The sequence below is a fragment of the Neopelma chrysocephalum genome, unplaced genomic scaffold (genome assembly GCF_003984885.1).
Source record: "Neopelma chrysocephalum unplaced genomic scaffold, ASM398488v2 Primary Assembly neopelma1_24, whole genome shotgun sequence".
NCBI classification, from domain to species: domain Eukaryota; kingdom Metazoa; phylum Chordata; class Aves; order Passeriformes; family Pipridae; genus Neopelma; species Neopelma chrysocephalum.
The window spans coordinates 46,729,751-46,749,921 of NW_020897693.1; the positions used below are offsets into that span (position 1 = coordinate 46,729,751).

Sequence of the window (20,171 nt, forward strand, 5' to 3'; positions counted from 1 at the left end):
GGGGGCGCCGGGGCGCCTCCGCCGCCGCCCCCTGAGGACGAGCCCCCCGGGCCCCGCGGGGCTGCCCCCGGCGCGGCCGCGGCGGCGGGGCGGGAGGAGCTGCTGGCGGTGACGGAGGAGCTGGTGCAGAGCCTGTCCGCCCTGGAGGGCGGCGCGGCAGGGAGCGGCGCCGTGCTGTACCTGCGGGCGGACGGCAGCGCGGCGGAGGGCACGGGGCTGCTGGAGCGGCTGCTGGAGAGCCCTGGGCCGCCCCTGCCGGCCCGACCCGCCGCCGCGCCGCTGGCCCCCGCCGAGCTCCGGCGGGTCATCGAGCAAGTGAGCAAGGCCCAGGAGCAGCAGAAGCCGCTGGCGGCCGCCGCCGCTGCCCCCCCTTTGCAGCCGTGCCCGGCGGGCGGCATCATGCAGAACGCCGCCCGGCAGCTGCAGAGCGTGGCCCAGCAGGTTGCCCTGCAGCAGGGCAGGGCCGCGGCGGCCGCACGGCTCCTCCCGCAGAAGGTAACCCAGGGGCTGGGCGGGGAGGGAAAGAGGGAGCCTGCGGTACCCGCTCGGTGGTGAAATCCACGGCTCTGGCGGGTTTAATTGCTTAATTGCTTTAAATATATTTCTTTTTTTTTTTTTGCCTTCCTCTTCAGTAACACCTGCCCTCGGGTGTAGACTCCAGTGCCACAGCTCAAAGACACAGCCTTCAACGTGGTTTAGGAAAATCTGTGTTTGAACGTAGCTAATAGCTGCCGTGGTCAGTGTTTCTGTCTGACAATATGTGCAGCGAGAACTGCTTAGAAGGGATGTTTCGCAGTAGTGATGCACAGGTAGATAATGTGTGCCACTCTTACAAGAAGGTGACAGTACCTTTGCTTTCAGCCCACATTTTGGGGTTTAGGGGTTGTCAAGTGATTGATTTGAGCTGAGGCAGAACTTTGGATGAGGAGGAGAGACTGTGAGGGAGACGATCAGTAACATATACCTTCTCTGAATCATCACCACAAAGTTTTTTTGAAGTGAGCACATATTATAGTACGTTCTGGACCTGGTATTTGGCCTGTGTCATGTAGCACGCTGTAGTTCTGCGTGTGGGGTTTGCTGAAGGTTATGAATGTGCCTTGGTGATGGCGTTGACTCTGCTATTCCAGACAGGCCTGCTAGCAGGAAACAAAGCTGTGACATGGCCTCAGAGCAAACTTTACATGCTTTAGTTGAACAGCAATCACAGCAGTAAATATACAGGAAAACCCGTAGCTGGAAGGAAGGGAATTTATGCTTTGATGTTAAATCTGTGCTTTGATGCATTAAAATGGAAAACTTATGATGTGCAGTGGTTTCTTCAAGCTTTTCTTTAAGGGCATGTGTGTATTATCTTGATAAGTACTGTATTTATTAATACTGTATTTGTGTAATTGCAACTCTTCCTTTTTTCCACAAAAGCAGCTGGAAGCCATTTGTGTCCAAGTTCAGCCAGGACAGATGAAGGAAACTGAAAGGCCAATGACATCATTGGCACCAATCCAGTCCAAAACTATAACGCTGAGTCAGCCGGTTGGTAGGAATTCTAGCATGCCAGGACTTGGTATTATTAATCCCCAGATAATTAGGATACAGCCTGTTTCAGGAACTGAGCAGCAGCAGCTATTCCTGCATAGTTCTTCCGAGTCTCCAGTTCAGTTGCTTATGCAGAGACCTTTGCCATCTCATGGATCAGTGTCTGTGAACAAGATTCCCACATCTAAGATGGTAAATGGACAGAAAGCTACTCGTGCCGCAGTGTCGGCTTCAAGGTCTCCAAACACTACCGTGGTTGCAGCCAGTTCAAGTACACCATGCCTTGAAAAAAAGCAAAAGGATGACAAGTTAAAAAAATCCTTGAAGGTGAAAACTCGTTCTGGACGGATTTCACGCCCCCCCAAATACAAAGCTAAAGACTATAAATTCATTAAAATGGAGGATTTGGCTGATGGTCATCAGTCTGATTCTGATGACTACTCTGAGCTGAGTATAGAAGATGATGAAGAAGGAAAGGTGAAGGGAAAGGATGCATTATTCAGTTCTTCAAATTATAATCTGAAGCCCAAAATGTTTAAATGTCAGACTTGTGAAAAATCTTACATAGGAAAAGGAGGATTAGCAAGACATTATAAACTTAACCCAGGCCATGGACAGCTGGAGTCTTCACCTCAAAAAATACCTCTAAATAAGCCTAATGGAAGTATATTTGTGGACAATGCCTGTGGAATAAGAGAGGAAAGGATAAATCCAGCATATTTGGATTCAATTGCTGTCGCTTTAAATCATCAAAATGCACTAGCTACCAATCTGGAAGAAACTGTTGATTCAAAGGCTGGAGAAAAGGTAAAGTGTTACTTGGAAAAGCTGTCAGTTCTGTGGGAAGTAGAGTGGCAGTTCTGCGGCCGTACAGTCTTGTTCTGCTCAGAAATATCCACCGATACACTACATTAAACAAATTTCCTATTGAAGTGCTTTAAAAATCAAATTGTCTCTTGCAGTGTTGCAGGAATAGTACTCTTGCACAGACACCTATAACTGAATGTTCACTGAGTGTTCATTTGTTACTGCATACAGTTTTCACCTTGTCTGGATAAATACATTCTCTGCATTTGGATAAGAACACTCTTATTCAGTTACAGCCTTTAGCAGCACAGCAGGACATCATCTGCTCTATCAATTTCTGTTACTGCAATAGTGTCATCACAAAAACCTTTATTTTCTAAACAGCAGTGGACTGCAGCTTTTCCTAGAGCAGGTGTTCAAAGCCTGGCTTTGAAACCCTGCACACCAAATACTCTGGTGAAACTTGAGTCTCTGGGTTGGAAGCTACTTCAGCTGCAAATTTTTTTCTGTGATGTTTTAAGCTGGTCACTTAAAAGTTTCTGCTTTAATATTTAAATGACTCTTAACATCTTGCAGCAAGAGCTGATGCAGCTGCTGCCTAGGAAAAAGTACTCATTTAGATGTAGGGGTGTCACATTTATTACTTTAGTTTGTACTTATGAAGTTGTTCACAGGAAAGCAAAAATTTACAGCTTATGTTGCCAGTGCAGCAACGCAACCTCCCCTCATCCTCTACACTAATCTATCATATTTGGAAAAAGAGAACTGCAGAATACTGAAGTTTGCTCTTTGAATTATTGTAGAGTTGTTACTTCCCTGTACAGCACTTATTTTACCCAGGATGATGAGGATTTAGAAAAGACTTAGTCTTGTATATTATACTACTCCTGATAATCATTGATATGTTACAGGTTTTGGCCAAGTGAATACTTCCTAGAAAGAATAGCAGGATTATTAAAATTGTTACAATGATACAGACAGGAAGGCAATCAAGATCCCCATGCTCAACCTAGTCTGATGTCATATTTAGAACTAATTTAATAATTTAATCCCTGGATAAAACTGACATAAATTTGCCATTTTTAGAGCTTTCCTAATCAGTAGAATAGTAAGGAGCTACTGAATGCTGAGATGCAAACGTACAGATTATGCAAAGAAGCCTGATATACCTCAGTACTATTATAAACTCCTTTCTTAAAAGATACTAGAACATTCTTAGAAATTTTAGCTTGGAAGGGAAGACGTGTTCAGTAAGAAATTACTGCTTTGAACAGTAAAAAAAATTGCCCTGAAATCACAATAACTTAGCAACTCAAAGTACCTTTTCTGTTTTTATGGGGTCTTGTAACAGGAGCTGCTTCTTAGCTGTGTCCCTTGGGAAGACTAAGAATTTTGAAATGTGGGAACTGGGCAATATATTTTGATATTTAGTTACTGGGCTTGTCAGTGTAAGAGTTTTTGTCTTTCCTATAAATTTTTTATGCTTTGACATGGTTAGAATGAAACCCAACTTACTCTTTGGGTATGTTTAACTGCTAAATACGTTTTATTTCTACAACCTCTTTATTTGAAGATGATATATTTTACTTCAAAAATATTAAATGTATTTAACTGACTTAAAACAGCTCATTAATTATATTCCCATAATCTCTGTATTTTGGATGACATTTTGTGGATCAAAAATGCTAACTTTGCAAATAATGGCATATATGTGTTGCAGAAGTAGCAGTCTTACTAATTTATTTACTATGTGGTAGATTTATTCCACAACTTTTCTTTGCAAGTTATGTTTGTATCCAGCTTTGCATTTTTTAATATGCTATTTATTGTTTGCATAGATGACAAACTTAATTATAAAAACTGTCTTCCTCAAAATAGTATTTAAAATGGTGAATAAATACTTTTTTCTTTCTTTTAATTAAGACTTCAAAGACTGCAGAAAGCAGACAGTTGCTGGCAGAGCAACAAAATGAAACCAGTTCAGGACACCGGGGACCAGTAACTCCAAAGGGACCTGGAAGGCCCAGACGACCAAAGAGACGTGGTCGGCCAAGGATGGGTGGAAGATCCAGGTGTTCTGGAAGGCTTAGCAGACCTGGTCAGTCCCCTTCAAAGTCACTTAGTAGTGTGTCAGCAGAACACAATGTATTCAGAAGAAAAGCTAGGTTAAAAGAGGTATGGTTCTCTTCTGCAATTACTTCACAAGTGTCTTCCCCCTGCCCTCTTTTTTTTTCCTTGTTTTTTTTTAATCACTTATTTGCAATGAATCATTTTCAAAAAAGATTTTGTTGGAATTTTTTTTTTACATACTTGTGTACTGACAAGATGAAAGCCTAAGATGTCTTCTCAGAAGAAAACATTAAGTTATCTTTTAAGAAAAAAAAAAAAATACTTCCAACAGAACAGTGGGAAAAGAGAATGGGATCTCAGTCTGGAAAGGGACTTTTGACATGTAGATGTACTCTTGCTATCCTTTTTCTGGAGAAGGAAAGTTACTAGCCACTAATATGTATCTCCTCCAACATAGTAAAAAACACAAACCCAACTGGAGTTGAACAACATCAAAAAAGAAAAAAAAACAAACCCAAGTCCACAAAGAAGGTCTTGGGGGATAGAATGGGGATTAAAATCCATGCAACTAACACAGTTCGCTCTTTTGTTTCCTATGTGTTGTAGATCCTTTATGGCTACTAAAGCTACTGAGGTTGCTGTTCTTTCTATGAATTGGCAACATCTGTGGGACTGAATTTTGTCTGTAGATGAGTAGTAACTGTTCTGAGGTTTTCTAACTTATCCCATTTTGGTGTTAGTTTGCATCCATTCTCAAAGCTGCTTAAACATAGGGCGTATCTTTCAGAAAAAAGTAGTGATGTGTTATATTCTGCAAATGGGATGCATAACCTGTGGGCTGCTTTTTCCTAATAAACTCATTCTGGCTTTTGACAGCTAATACAACAGTGTGATAATGAAGACTTAATGGAGCTGGCTCTCCCACGTCTTACAAAGCTTGTTACAGTGTATGAATTTCTGTTGATGAAGGTGAGTTTTTATGTAAAAATGTTAAATTACTTCAGGGACGCTTTCCTTAGTATACATAAAAAGATTCCTTTAGAGACATAATTGAATTTCCTAAGTTGGAACTGTGTGGCACGTAGAAGTTCCACACATCACTTCAGTCTTACAGAGGCAAAACTCTGCTAGGTCTCAACGCAAAGCCTTGCTTTTTGCTGCCTGGTTCAGTGGCATTTTGAACATTCCATAATCTTTTGACTTTAATGTTTCTGTTTTAAAATGTTGAACAAAACAAACTTGACAGATTTTAATTTCATCTTTTTTAAAATACAGGAGAAACGAGCCCCTTTTTTTTTCCCTCTTATTTCTAGGTTGAAAAAGGATATCCAGCCAAAGCTTACTTTCCAGATGTGTATAGGGAATTTGAAGACTTGCATAACATGGTAAAGAAAATGGCTTATGATCACCTCAGTAATTCTGATTCTGTGAGTTGCCAGCAGCCTGTTGAAATAAAAGATGCTAAGGTAATAAAGCACTCTGTTTGGAACCATGATTTTTTTTTGTTTGTTTGCTTTATTTTAGATGCATTGCATTTTTAATTTTCTCTGATAGGTTTTGTTGTGCTGGTGAATTTATTTGAAGAAAACATGATTTTTGATTAGCAAAAATAAACATTATGGTAAAAAATCCAACAACTTACCAAGAAGAAATAAAGAAGAATAAACTAGAATTGTAGTTTTATGTCAGTGGATACAACTAGAAATATAAAAAGCAATTCTAGCAGTGCTGATACCTGCCTTGCATATCTAGAGTAGTATGAAGCTGCATGTTACTGAAAGGTGTATTTAGCATTAACTGCTGATAAAAGTACATCCTGATGTTTGATAAGGAAGGAGGGTCTATATTTAAAATAAGTGACCTTGATTTAAAGCGATAAGTAGTTTCATTGCAAAATGAGGACAAACTGAATGCATCTATGCAGTTCACAGTCATAACTAACAAATGTGAAAGGCAGTGAACACGTTAATAAAACTGCAAACTATTATTTTAGTGATTTCATATTTGTTGTTTGTGGAGCTGCATCTAGAAAGACAGATGGAACTTCTTTCTTGCTTCTCTTCTGTTTTAATGTGCATTCTTAATATAGAATGATGCTCTTTAAAAAAGAAAACCAAAACAAGACTAAACCAAAACCCAAAACAACCCAGCCTTGATAAGATGAAACACAGGAGTGGAATGTAAGGGGGGGGAAAGAATCTTTAACCTACTCGGAGACTTTAAATGTTTTTTATATGATAGCCTCAACAATCTTCTTTATTAAACTCTGCTCTGAGTAACTCTCTCTGGATTCTATATATAACCATTGTACTCCTGATTCTTTTGAGTTTGCTTGTTAATAGTCACCTTCAAATGAAGGTCATGTTGTATCAATGCGGAGGCTGGTAGAAAACAGCGGAGTCTAAATACTTGTAGTGAGCTGTGATGACTGTCAGGCTACACACTGTGTAGTTCTAGTTCAGTTTTAAGAGAACTAATCCATATTTCAGTATTTATGCATTCAGATTTGAGAGGTTAACTTTTACTTTTTCCCCTATATCTGTTTTTAAAGGTTGCTGAATCGCTGGGAATTACAGAAATACTCACTGGAGAACGAAAGACAGAAGGTGCAGACTCTTGTTCACAATGTGTAATTAAAATGGTTAGTGAGCAAGTGCCTTTGGAGATACTGAGACAAAAACGGTTAGCTGAGGTATGGAATACCTTTGTGAAAATTAAAAATGAAACTGAGACAAATTAAACTTTTTAAAACAGATAATTATTCCTTACAAAATTATATTAGTGTTATCTGACTTGGGTTAAAGTACTGCTTTTGTGGTGTTCAGAAATACTTAAAGTACTTTCTACTGTGGTATCATAGCAGGGCCTATGAACTAGCACATTAAATATGTACTTTGGGAAGATACTTGGTAGCATTCAGGACAGAATCTCAAAGGCTTACACGTAATGTCATGATATGGGGATGGAAGGATTTTGTGGAGGTTCTAGTAAATGGGGGCCCCACAAATTCCAATAACTTGTGTTGGAGGAAATGGCCTAACCTACAGCAGGCGTGGACGTGGGAGAAGTGGTTGCTGTGCTAATTGGTGGTAGATAGAGGGGCATGAAAACAGTTCCTTTCTTTCTGACGAGTCGCTTGACCAGCTTTAGTCTGTTTACAGTTTAGCTGTTGCAGAAAGCCGTGTTTGCTCTTCTTGGATGTCACATCTCTGTGGTCCATCCCCTTAAATTATCTACTTTTTATTTAATCCAGAGTTGTTTCTGGTGGTAGATAAATAAGACAAGTGCTTTTTTCATTTTCTGCCTGTGGTTAAATTTAAGAGCTGATCGTGTTTTCTTCATGAACCAAACAATGCTGGGCAAGCTGTGCCTGTATTGAAGCTGGATAGAGCTTACAGCAGGTTTCATGGGTACAGCTAATCACAAAGGCTCGGGGAAGTGCTTTAATGTTGAAGCAAGGCCAGATTGTTTCAACCAAGAATCAGAAGTAATTGGTGGCATTTTGGCAAAGTGTGAGGGCTGTGTTTAAATCCTTACCTTTTAGGAAGACTTGTAGCATAAATCCTGTTTTCAAGCATCATCAGTTCAGCTGCCCCAAAGTGCTCCACAGTTAGTTTGTGATCTTTTCCAATATTGTCAACTGTTATGGTGGCAGCCAGTTAATCATCTCTTGTATTGACAGGACTCAGGGGAGGAACTGTTGCCACCAGCCAAAAGGACCAAGTTAGAAGACGTAACAGAGAATGTGAATAATGCTTATGCCAGTCAAGATGAAGTGAAAGAAAAGAGTGGGAATTTTTGTACACTGTTTGAAAAAGATGGTAACCTCTTCACATTTTCCAATTCTGTTCTGTTCATGCAGGAGCTGAACAAGTCTCTTTTGTTCTTCAAGCTACTGTGGGGTTTGTCTTGGAAGTTTCATTTCTTAACTTGCTCCCCAGGTCCTTCAAAAGCAGTAGTTTAACTGGAAAGGCCTCATGAGGGGGGAAACATTATGGATGATGAAGACCACAGCAGTAGTTCAATTCTGGATGCATGATAATCCAGTTATTGATACTATTGCAGTACTATGAGCATGGTACTGTCCTCTGCTGTGTGCTTCCTGTCCATCCCATCCTTCACAGTGAGGATGGTGCCATGACCATTGTGTCAGCCGTGGGAGAGCAGAGGAAGAGGAAGCAGAGTGTGTGTCCTTCCTCTTTGGCTCAGCAGGCTGCAATAGCAGAATTACCAGAGCTCAGTGGATCTTGGGGGAGTGCTAGTGCAGGCTGCCCCTCAGATTGGCAGGGTAACAGTGAAAAGAATGAAAATCTCGAGTAAGATGTGTACGTCAGTACCATCATCTTGCTTTGTAAATGCCTTTTTCTGGTGTTGCTGTAAGCAGCTTTGCTCTTGCCCTTTGCATGTCTTTCAATCAAGGGTGGTTTTTGTTTCCTCCACTTAGTTTGTTTTTCTTTCTCTCTATGACCATGCTTATTTCTTGCTGTACTGTGGTTTTTTTCTGGGATATGAGTTTTTAAAATTTTTTTTTCACTTGTGTCTGCTAGTCGGGATTTTGCTAGTCTACAGTGCAAAAAGTTAAAAATAGTCCCTTCTGCACTGTTAGGCCTCCTTTGTTGTGCAGTGATATCTTTCATAACAAAAAAACCCCAAACCAACCTACTTGTTCCTTTTGAGCTGCAGTAATAAAAACTGGCAGGTCATACTACTGCATCTTAGTAGTTACTGTGCAATTACCTGTGGGGTTTGTGATCTGGCACTTGGTCCAGGTCAAGTAACTGGTAAAACACTGCATTTCTAGCGTTTTTTACCTTTTCTGTCACAGGAAGAAAGTGCTGCTGGGGCTGTTAGCACAGTTAATTAATATGTAATAACTTGATGACATGTCTGAGTCCAGGATGAGCTTAATTATCAACAGAAATTTTATCAAGTTTAAATGCTTCTGTCAGCTTACTGATGGGGATGAGCAGCTGACAAGTTTGTGCCCGGTGAAGTCTTTATCTTTTAATGTTACTGACTGCATGACAGATGGAAGAAAATTGAGTTTGACTTTCAGACCAGGTTGTTTTCAGGATTAACAGAAAAATTATGCTTTTTAATATATTTTTATAGAAATAGTGATAATATATCATTATGCAAAAATTCCTTAAGTATTTTTATACTGACTTTCTTATTGGGAAGTTCTGTGGAACTTGTAGGTGCTTCAGGTTTGCTAATTTGGGGGAAGAAAGCAGGGAAGTAGTCTAGCTTTCCCTCCAAAATTATTGCTGAAAAATAGCTTTCTGGTCCTGCAGTATTAGATTGCCCAACAAAATTATATTTCTTTCCCCTTTTCAGGTTTTAATCCATTAAATGGAGAAATCCTGCTTTCAGAAGATAGGCATATCACTTGCTGCACAACTGGAAGTACATTACCAACAGCAGAGGAACATAATTCACTTGCTGATTCGGGAGTTAGCATCGCTGCTGAAAATTCAGGTACCTTCTCCCAGACTGTGGAAATGAGGATAGAGTATTCCCAGCCTGTGAACATACAGGGACCAGATATGGCAGGTGACGCATCCCTGGTGCACACTGAGGTCGTGCTGCCTGCTGAAGCAGATGGTTCACCAGAGCTGGTTCAAGGGCACTTTGTGAGCGAGAATGTGGTGGGTGGACTGGCAGCTCCGGAACTTTGCGGCTCCGTGTCGGAGCACGCAGTGGGCAGTCAGAGCACTGACTTGCCAACGAGTGAGGAAAATGGCCACAATCAAAAATATCAGGAACTGCAAGAAGAAAACCCTAATTTTGCAATTAAAGAACATTCTGAGCAATTTTGTAACGCTAACGCTGGTATGACTGACGAGATGCAGGAACTTGAAAAGGTTTTTTCAGCAAACGTTGTGCCAATAAACTACCCACACAGTGCTCAGGCTGAGTCGCACCCAAACGCTGTCCAGGGAGCCTCCCTGTCTGCTCATGTGAACCATGAAAATGCTTTTAAAAACCAGACTGACTACTCTTGTGGGACAGAGGAAGCACATGAGCTGGCGAATACAGTTACTGTAGATGAAACTGTAGCTTTTGAGATTTCCGATGAGAGCCATGATTTTTTGTCTCAGGGACACGAACAGATTTTTATTCAGACTTCAGATGGGCTTATCCTATCTCATCCAGACACTGCTGTTTTGTCTCGGGCAGAGGGCATCGTTATTGTAACTGATTCCAGCGGTACTACAATGCACATTCGTACGCCTGAGGGGATACCTTTGGAAACTGTGGAAGCACTACTGGCAATGGAAGCAGGTGGCCAAAGTGAAGATATTTTGCTCTCGCAAAGTGAATTGGAGCCATAAATTAGAAAAACCCTATAAGCTTTCTTCTGGAAAAGACTGATTATAAAATGTATATTTTTCTAATGTGAATACTGAGATAATTGAAATTTAACTTATTTGTAAACTGTTTCTATGCCCTGTACTTTTTATAACTTATGTTTATATAAATCTAGCAGCATTGCAACCAAAAATTCTAGAATTAACATTGTTCTATTTGCTTTATATGTTGGGGATGGGTGGAAAGTAGAAATCTGTCAACCCTAAAATTGTTGCACTGTTCCCTTTTGTTACCTAATTCCTTCTCTCTCTAGCCATCTAAAAATGCAGTAAGTTGTACTGCTGTTCAGCAGTGATGTGCTGTGTACAGGCAAGCTGTATATGGGTAAAATAAAAGCTATATTAAAAATGTGCATTTTCTGTGCCACTGAGATTACAAAACACTTTTTGGTATTGCAGTTTTTCGAGGCGTGAATATTCATTAGCATCTAGACTTGATGCACATAAATCTGCCTGGAAAAATGGGCAGTTTTAAGTATAATCCACAGTTGGGCATTACAGGAACAATGTGACAGCCTAGCTGATCCTTACTGAAATAACCATCCACAGAGTTAGTGACAGAAATAGCCTCAAACAAGATCCGATTTGTACTGAACTGCTGGAAATGTATTTAAGTTTTGTGTAATGTTCATCCACACCTTTAAAAATTGCTGTTACTTAGACAAAAATGGGAAGGTGCATAAGTAGTGATCTGATTTTCCTTAATGAGGTACCAAATTCTCTTTTGCTTTAGTCTGCGATGGCCTATTTTTGTGAGACTGGTATTACACGTTTTTCTTTCACATGATGGATCCTTTATCAGTTCTACCCTTTGACCTTCCTAGTAATTTCACACTGCCTTGCACTGTTTAATCATAATACAAAGGTATCCTTGACTATAATCCCTGTTTCTCTAGGCAGGGAGAAAACTTGGCAAATCACTTAGCAATGGCTATCTCGTATTTTTGTCACACTTTCAATACAATCCTTAGATAATATATTTTTGCGGAGACCTCCCAACAGCTTCTTGTCCAAGGCACCGTCTTGTCTTCCAAGAAGTTTTAACAGGTGAAAAGGAACAGTGTCGAATGAGTAGACATTACTGTACATTGGTAACATATCCTTAAAATGTGTGTGTCACCTCATTACTAAATAAAGGAGGCTACTGAGATAACTGGACAAATCCACTAAGGGCCTTGATCTGCAGGAGAGCTGTTTTGTTGATAAATCAAATATGAACACAGTTTTTTTCATGGTATTGTTACTGAAGAACACCACAAAAAATTGAATCTAAACAGGAGAGAGAACAATTTAGAGGTGAAAGAATCTGCTCTATGTCCCTTTAACATAGTTGGGTTTGGTTTTATTTGTTTGGTTGGGTTTTTTCTTGGTTGCCTAAGTAGAAGATGAATTTGATTAGTCAAAGCACTGCCTTTTAGGTGTGGTTGTGAAAGATGCTCTGTATTAATGAGCTCCTGTCTGGTGGTTGGGTTTATGGTGTAGTATTTGATTTGGGTTTTTCCCCCTCTTGGTTTTATTAGGAGGTGGTAATGGCCAGAGGATGCAGACCTACCCTGTAAGTGAAGGTAGCATATAAAGCAAGATTCTGCTGGTCTTTCAAAGTCTCTGATTGCAGTGAGCAATTCTTTATTACACTCTTTTGTACTGGCTGTCTAATCACTACATCTGAGGGCTTCAAATATAACAATCAACTGCTTAGAGCTATTATGACAAAACATCTCTGCAATGATTTTTCAGTAATCTTCCCATGTCTGACAGCAATCAATAAGCAAGGGGGTCTGTGAATACGAAGACCCCTTCTTGAAGAACTTATTTCCTCTAAGAAACAAGAGCAAACCACAATTTCCACCTGTGCAGAAAATGAATATTTGCTTCAATTCTGTCTTCTCTATTGATTCGCACATGCTGGGAAATACAATACACACCTACTCCCATCTTAAAAGAACAATCCTATATGTGGACCAATCTTTTCTCCTTGGAAAATATTTTTGAAGTATGAAGGTGTTTCCATAGTGACACGGGTCTGGCCCTACTCAGATAAATTAAAGTGGCTGTTAAACTAAGTGGAACACTTGCACTGAAAAATAATAAAACCCAACAAAGCTGTTCCTAACTGATTGTATTCTCCTTGAGCTACAGCAGAATTGCTTTTTAGACACTAGAAATTTGGGCTAAGAATAGAACTCTATTAGCTGTCAGAAACAACCTCTTTCAACACAGCAACATGTTGAGAAAACTTTACCAATTCATGTCTGTCTGTTCTGTTACTGCAGCAAACTTATCAAGCTTATGAGGTTTCAGCTTAGAGCCAGTTAAGTAAGTGATGCTGCTTTTCCTATCAGTACAGAGAGGCAAACAAAAACCACTTGATATCAGTAGCAGCAATCCAAGGAAAAACTCACAGAGCCCTATGAGGTGGAGGAAACAATATAGGATACAGCCCTGACTGAGGGAGGTCTTCTTTTTATTGAATAGATGCTTTCATGAAACATCTCTAAGAGAAAAAAGTTAAAATTATTAAGAGACATTTTTATATGACTGTGGAATACTGAGTTGTACTAAACCTTCCCAGTGTGGTAGTTCAGGCTTGGATCACTCTTGAAGGGTGATGCACCTAACACCACCAGACTCAAAACCAAACCAGAATTTACACTATTGTCTAAAACTGCATTTCAGAATCACATACCAAACTATGTGGATTCTTTTGGATCCTGCCTTTTTTTGCTTTCCTCTTCTCCACTTACGAAGCCAGTACAAAAGCACTCGTCCTGTTAAATCATGCAAAAGACCCCCCAAGAAAGATCATGAAGTGCTGAAATTCTATGGGCAAAGGGACCGTGAAGGTACTTCAGATTGTCAAGACTTGGAAAGAAGTAACATTCTTTGCTGTAGCTGTCTATGTGCTTACTTCTTCCTGATTATAGGGGACTTAGCCTCCTACCTGTATCCTCTCTACTGCTCTTAAAATGGATAAAACAACCAAAACCAGATTGTCCCATGCAGAAACAGGAGTATCAGCTAAGACAAAATAATAAATACAAACAGAGAAAAATTTTTTTAATAAGTTTTACAAAAATTCAACTTACGTGGTAAGCCTTGCAATTTGCCATTTCAGTTTCATGTAAGCATCGTTAGAAGCCAGCCATGTAACCTCTGGAATTCTAGCACTTTCTGTGTCCTGTCTCCAGCAGCATGGCTTCAAGTAGCAGTGTGCTGCTGTTCTCAATGTAAGGCTGGTATAACCACGATGATAAATACACCATCAGCAGATCCTGGTCAGCAGAATGAGCAATGTCTTGTACAATTGCTTGCTTGAGTTGTAGTTCCTTCTTGTACATTTCAGAGAGCTTCAGAGAGACCTCATCTGGAATGGATTAAAAAAACAAGCATATTGACCAGAACATACCAGCAATTCTCTACAAGTTAAATTATACTTGAAATATGTGGATCATTAAAAAATCCACCTACCTTACATAAGCTATTGCCCAAATATAGACACCTTCTTTTTTAGAGCATTAATCATGTTTTTACATTAGAATATCAAATGCTAAACAATTTCCTCAGCTTTGGGATATATTTTACACACATCTGATTTTGACATGAGTCCCCATTTAATTCTAGAATAAGCAGTGGTATTGGTTCTCAGAACCCACCAGAAAATTAGCAATTAGAATCAATAATTATCAATTATAGCTATTCCTCAAATAACTGAAATTTGATTTTAAAATCTGGTAATGCTATCCTGCAATACAAGCTTCACATTTTAGAGTCCCTATTGATTTTAGCTAAACTAAAGAATGCCCCCACATGCTGTCAGGCACTTCAGCAATGCACGGTCACTGATGAGTGATATCAATAATGAAAAACAACAGCAAAAACCCCAACAGGCCAAAACTGAAGTAATGTAAAAACTAATACTGTTACTAGCTATGTTAGTAATACTGGCAGGGGGATTAAATGCATCTGTATAATAATCTTTAATTGTCTGACTTCCTAAAGAATAACCATACAAATTATTTTTAAAGAGAGACTGATCCTGTGTTTCTAACTTAGCCTGAACTATCACTGCCTTCAGAAGGTTTTAGTCTTTCATGCAGTAGACAGCATCACTAAATGATTCAGTCACAATGGGTGTTTTGATAGCAGTTGTCTTTGTCATTCTTACCCTTTTAAGCTGGCAGAACCTAATATATAAGATTCCTGCTAAATTGTGGTAGTGAAGAAGCAGGGCTTCACATGACTTTCACTTCACAAAGAAGGCATTTGGTTTGCATGCAATCAGGCTTCTCTTGAATTCAGACAGTCTTAAAACTGGGGTAATACCACTTGGGAGGCAGTACCTTTTGCCATCAAGTGAATGCTAAAAGAATTAACAATAGACAGTAACATTTCTTTACTTGTCTTGACTGACACTGAGATCAGAGGTATTTTTCTTTGGCTGCCTGCAGAATTAACTGAGGTATAGCTTGCTCTTTGCATTCAAGGACTTAATTTCAGTGTCAAGCAGCTAAGCCTACAGCTTAACACCACCAAGTTGCACATAAGTCTCTCCCTTCAGAGGACGTGGCTGTTGCAGCTTGGCCACTGTAAGCTGCTGACAAGCTTAGTTCTGTGCTGTAACTGTTGCATGTCAGACAATGTCTGGCACTTCACACAAGCAGGGATCAGCAGTAACCCTAAGCCAAGTGGTGCATTCACGTGTTTATTGATTAGTCAATTGTAAAGGAGACACACACCCTCTCTCAGGCAAGACATCCAGATAAAAGGGTTTACTTTTCAGTCTTAAATTAGATGACATCAAAGACACAATGTAATTAGCTAAGATAATCAATATTTTACTTACAGAAGTATGATGTGGGCCATGTATGAAAGAAGGGTGCTGTGCAATTCCCAGCTCCCTGGTGGAATGCTTCCAAGTCACAGATTGCTTTAGTAGTCAAAGTCAGCTTTTCCATTTTCAGTTGTATTTTTGTCTGAAAAAATGATGAATGTGTAATCTTGATGAACATCTCAGGAACATCAGGCTACTATAATCTCAAGGATTTTTTTTAAACACGCTATTTATGAAGGCTATTTAGTCTTAGCATTTCTAAATCACATTTTTTTAACTCCAGAGAGACATGACACCTGGAATCTATATATTTAATATGAGATATCTTGAAATTTTGAACACTGCAGATATGACTGATTTTGCACATTCTTTTGTTTCCCTCATGTAGAAATATACTAAAGCTCTCTGTCATTTTTTCTCTCTCTAGGTTTTTCCTATAGCAATTTAGCACTGGGGAAAAACATCAAACAAGTGTAGCACAAGCCCTATCAACACAGGTTTTCTTACATTACCATGTAAAAATGTCTTAAATTTGATTTCAAAAGATCAGCAGCAGGTGAGAAAAGCAGCTCAAGCTACTACTGACAAGGTATCTAGGCTGATCTAACAGCCTGCTTCAAAAAACAGGTCATTCCATCCACTTGCTTCATGTTCACCTGACTTTGTGCATTGCTGATGGGGATGAATATTTACAACAAAATGGAGCTTGCAGGCAGTATCTCTAAGTCCAGCAGTTAAAACAGAGATATTTCTACAAACTCATAAGCTGGTATAAACTCATAAGGAATGAAAAATAAAATAGGTCATTGTAGTTATGTTTAGTATGCTTAGACTCGTATTACTCAGGAATAGTAAAAAATTGAATCAACACACTTGATAGTCTGAATACAAAACTACCTCAAGGGAAAAAGAACCCAATGAAAAAACACACAAATTACTGTTACTTTTTCCCCCAGCACAAAATTTGAGGGAAATCTAGCTCGTTTCCTGCTTTTTCTAAATACTGGATGACTGGTATCCTGCCTGTGTTAATGGGCCTCCACTTTGGCAGAAGGCTGTAAAAGTTATTTTTAATATGACTTTTAAATTACATTTTCAGGTAGAAAAATATGGTTTTCTTCTTGTCAAACTGACAGGTGACATCAATTCCTAGCAATGTATCCAGAAAAAAAAGGGTTACATAATAATTATCTTACTCCACTCTCTAGAGAAGGAGATCTGCACAGCAAATGCAGGTAGGCAGACTAAAAATATAACTGCTTTATGTCTGATCAAAGACAGCTGCAAGGATATGATGGCAGGTAAAGCATTACTTTATGCTTTGTTGTTTCTTTTGTTCTAAACAGAGAGAATATCCAGGATGAGAGAACATGTGCAGTTTTAGAATGCATTCTTTGTACAACTTATTTCCAGATCACTTTATAAAGGGAGGAGTAGAATTATAAACAGAAGGCAGATTGAAAACCAACTTTCAAATTTACCAAGCAAGCAAATAAATGGTGCATGCTGGATTTATAATCATTTAGGTTTGAAGCCAAAGAACTATGAAAGAAACCCCCAATTTTCTGTCTACAATAAATACTTGAGAACATTTCCTTCTGTCATATTTGAGCACACTTGGAATTGATCCATATTGACTAAGATTGGAAAATGAGCGTTACCATCTGCTTTAAGGTCTCGAGTAATTCTGCACAGCAATTGTCCAGTTCTTCGTTGTATCTTGGGGTTGGCTTTTCAGGTTCTGTGACACTGTTATCACATGCTATCTCCAGTTTTCTGTCTTGAAATCTAAAATAGAAACATAAGGCAGAGTAAACAACTGCATATAGGTTTACTTGAGCTGTGCAGATTTAAAATCCATGTGGCCTGATCCTACAAAATCTCTCTCTCACAGACTGTTCATGAGAATACCTACATAAAAATTGCACAACACATAGCTGGCCATGGGAACAAATACAACGACACCATAATCCTCAATAGAAACACAGAACTATCTCAGAGCACGTGCTTGAAAACAGTGTGCTTGCAGGTGTTAAGATAACACTTTTTCCCTCTGCCCCTGTGTTGGAGGTTGTTCTCCCATAATGGAAAAGGTTTGCCCAGGCTTCATCTGCTCTGGATGACAACCTGGTGCCTCACCACAAACTCATATTTGTGCACAATTTAAGCCAAGACATTTATCTGTGAACCCAGAGCAGCCAATGTACAGACACCTACCCTGCCTGGCAGACTTTAGAGGGAGCTGCTAGAGAGCAAAAGCAACATCTGGCACCATTACAGCAAAATACTCCTCAGCTTGTACCTGTCAGAACCTTGTCAGACAAACCCCCTTCAGCTGTCAGGACTCTGAAGAAGCTTCTTCTCACAACCCTCTTAATTAGGTTTTTCTTCACAGCATGAAAATAATAGCTCTACCAAAGCGGGGTGGGGTTTTTTTTTAAGTCTTTCACTTTTTTTTATTGTTTTGTTGGTTTTTAGTTTGGGGGGTTTATGTATTGTGGTGGTGTGGTTTTTTTGTCTGTTGGGGTTTTTTTAAGTCATTACTGTTAAAACCTTTTTGTCTGTACAAATCACTGATTCTTTCTTCAAATCTGTTGAACTTTTCACTTGAGTGAAACTTGTGTAAAATATGTAAGAGAGTAAGGGAACTCACATGGGTGAGATTTATAGATTTGTGGATTATATAAGTATTTTAAATATCTGTTATGTTTGACTATGTAAAAGAAATTTTTCCATTTCTTGCAAATGACATTACTTTATGAGATTATTTTAATCTTTATGAGACATTTATTATTTGAATATAAATAGTTTATGTAACCAAAAAGTGCAGCTGCTGAGTTTGATCTAAGAGCTAGCTTATCCACTGTGGCATGTTTTCTCCCCTGTCTCCAAAAAGAACTTTTTAGTGAAGAAAACAGATTAATCTCACAATAAAGGCAATCTTTACGCTGTCTTTATTCCTGTGTATTAGCATACTTACTGCTCACTGATCTTCATGTTGACTATTTTGTTTGCCGTAGTAAATCCATTATCATTCAGTCTCTCCCATTTCATCATTAAATTATGCCAGTCTGCTGCATTATCTTTAATTTTTCTTGCACCGACAGATAAAACAGGCCTTCTTGGAGTACTATCAGCAGGACTTTTTGCTGTATGAGAAAATAAAGATATTGAAGCCATTTAAAGCATACAGAAATAAATCAGTGTCTATCAGCAGTTTGTGTGAATGATTTCCGTGCTCTACTGGAGAATATTGATTAAAGTAAAATGGAATTTACATTAACTGTCTCTGGTCATGAAACTTAATTCCTCATCTATCAGCCTTATTACTATTTATAAGAAAACAGGGTTATTTAAAGAACACAAGCACATTCTGCATGTGATATTGCAGCACGGACAGCAGCAGCTTTGCAGTGCTGACTAATCTAGCAGTCTTCTGACAGTCAAATACTAATGCAGTATAGGAAATCATGGCAACAATTACTGCATCCATCCAGTGCTCATGCCATGAAGGTATGAATTAATTCACAGCAATGCATGAGCTGGAAGAGTTTGGGGGAAGGCTGAGTCTTACTGCAGACGGTGGGCACTTTACTGCTTGAGCACAAAGCCCACATCTCACGATGTCTCCCTGGAGGCCCAGAGAGCAACAGGAACCTGCAGCACATCCCTCTGAGCACACGAAGCAGCCCCACCTTCACACAGCAGCCAAAACAGGGCTCCAAGCCAAGCAATAACACCCTGCCTGCTCGTTTGCTGGCTTTAACTTAAATCCACAGAGATGCCCGAAAAGTGGTCACAGATGTGAAGGCCACACATAATCATAGAATGGGTCGGGCTGGAAGGGACCACAGTGGGTCATCTGGTCCCACCTCCCTGCTGAAGCAGGGTCATCCCAGAGCACAAGGCACAGGATTGCGTCCAGATGGTTCTTGGATATCTCCAGTGAGGGAGACCCCACACCCTCTGTGGTCAATCTATCCCAGTGCTCGGTCACTGCACAGTAAAGTTCTTCCTCATATTCAGATGGAGCTTCCTGTGCATCAGTGTCTGCCCGCTGCCTCTTGTGCTATTGCTCGGCACCACTGAGCAGAGCCCTGCTCCATGCTCTTGGCACTCCCCCTTCAGATATTTATACACACTGATGAGGTAACACACATGGTGCGACACGGGGGTCCCCCGCTCCTCCCGGGGCACCGCCCACACCCGGGCGTGACAGCGACAGCCCGCCGGGCTGGCGGGGCACCACGGGCACATTAAACCTCGTTAGTTCACCGAGGAACCACCAGGACCCGCCTCTAGCTGCTCCCTCCTCTCCCTCCCGCTCCCTCCCGCACTCACCCGCCATGGCGGCCCCGCCGCCCGCGGAAGTTCGCTCACGTCCGGCCCCGCCCAGCCCGGCCCCGCCGAGCGGCGCAGCCACTGGGGCCGCCGCCGCTCCGCCGCCTCGGGGCCCGGGCAGCGCCGCTCCCGCCGCCCCTCCGTGACGGGCCGCCCCGCGCTCCGGAGCGGTAAGTGCAGCCGAGCCTGGCGGGACGGCCGGGGGGCTGCCCGGC

At 40.5% G+C, this 20,171-nt stretch overlaps 3 protein-coding genes across 8 annotated transcripts in view; 2 read left to right on the plus strand and 1 right to left on the minus strand.

Annotated features, from left to right (window-relative positions):
* The window catches only part of ZNF839 (zinc finger protein 839), an 18,656-nt gene extending 7,501 nt beyond the window's left edge, over nt 1-11,155 (plus strand). The window contains exons 1-8 of one of the 3 annotated variants that reach the window (XM_027673995.1): nt 193-495; nt 1,423-2,343; nt 4,267-4,518; nt 5,290-5,382; nt 5,727-5,879; nt 6,965-7,105; nt 8,096-8,234; nt 9,751-11,155. In XM_027673995.1, coding sequence (XP_027529796.1) covers nt 400-495; nt 1,423-2,343; nt 4,267-4,518; nt 5,290-5,382; nt 5,727-5,879; nt 6,965-7,105; nt 8,096-8,234; nt 9,751-10,748 — 2,793 coding nt within the window. In that variant the 5' untranslated portion in view covers nt 193-399 and the 3' untranslated portion in view covers nt 10,749-11,155. Of the gene's footprint in view, nt 1-192; nt 496-1,422; nt 2,344-4,266; nt 4,519-5,289; nt 5,383-5,726; nt 5,880-6,964; nt 7,106-8,095; nt 8,235-9,750 lie in introns of those variants that run through there. The other 2 variants (XM_027673993.1, XM_027673994.1) reach the window with 2 other exon arrangements.
* On the minus strand, nt 1,737-20,064 carry CINP (cyclin dependent kinase 2 interacting protein). 2 transcript variants are annotated; one of them, XR_003532660.1, is made up of 6 exons: nt 19,957-20,017; nt 18,596-18,764; nt 17,277-17,403; nt 15,628-15,757; nt 13,871-14,148; nt 1,737-1,818 (listed from the first exon to the last, which is right to left on the minus strand). XR_003532660.1 is itself a non-coding variant. In XM_027674003.1 (5 exons), the coding sequence occupies exons 1-5, from the start codon at nt 19,961-19,963 to the stop codon at nt 13,946-13,948; spliced, it is 636 nt and encodes a 211-aa protein (XP_027529804.1). In that variant the 5' UTR covers nt 19,964-20,064; the 3' UTR covers nt 12,376-13,945. The 2 variants fall into 2 exon arrangements, 1 of the variants encoding a protein (XP_027529804.1); XM_027674003.1 differs by lacking the exon at nt 1,737-1,818 and having other exon boundaries at nt 12,376-14,148; nt 19,957-20,064.
* The window catches only part of TECPR2 (tectonin beta-propeller repeat containing 2), a 41,880-nt gene continuing 41,773 nt past the window's right edge, over nt 20,065-20,171 (plus strand). For all 3 annotated transcript variants that reach the window (XR_003532656.1, XM_027673990.1, XM_027673991.1), the window contains exon 1: nt 20,065-20,126. The gene's annotated coding sequence lies outside the window, so the exon portion shown is untranslated. The remainder of the gene's footprint in view (nt 20,127-20,171) is intronic.

Bases quoted from the DNA above. Each gene is read 5' to 3' on its own strand.
- CINP (XM_027674003.1), bottom strand. The intron at 15,758-17,276 runs GTAACGCTCATT...TCATTTTTTCAG, and splicing joins TCGAGACCTTAAAGCAGATG to ACAAAAATACAACTGAAAAT. The intron at 14,149-15,627 runs GTAAGTAAAATA...AATCCATTCCAG, and splicing joins ATGGCCCACATCATACTTCT to ATGAGGTCTCTCTGAAGCTC.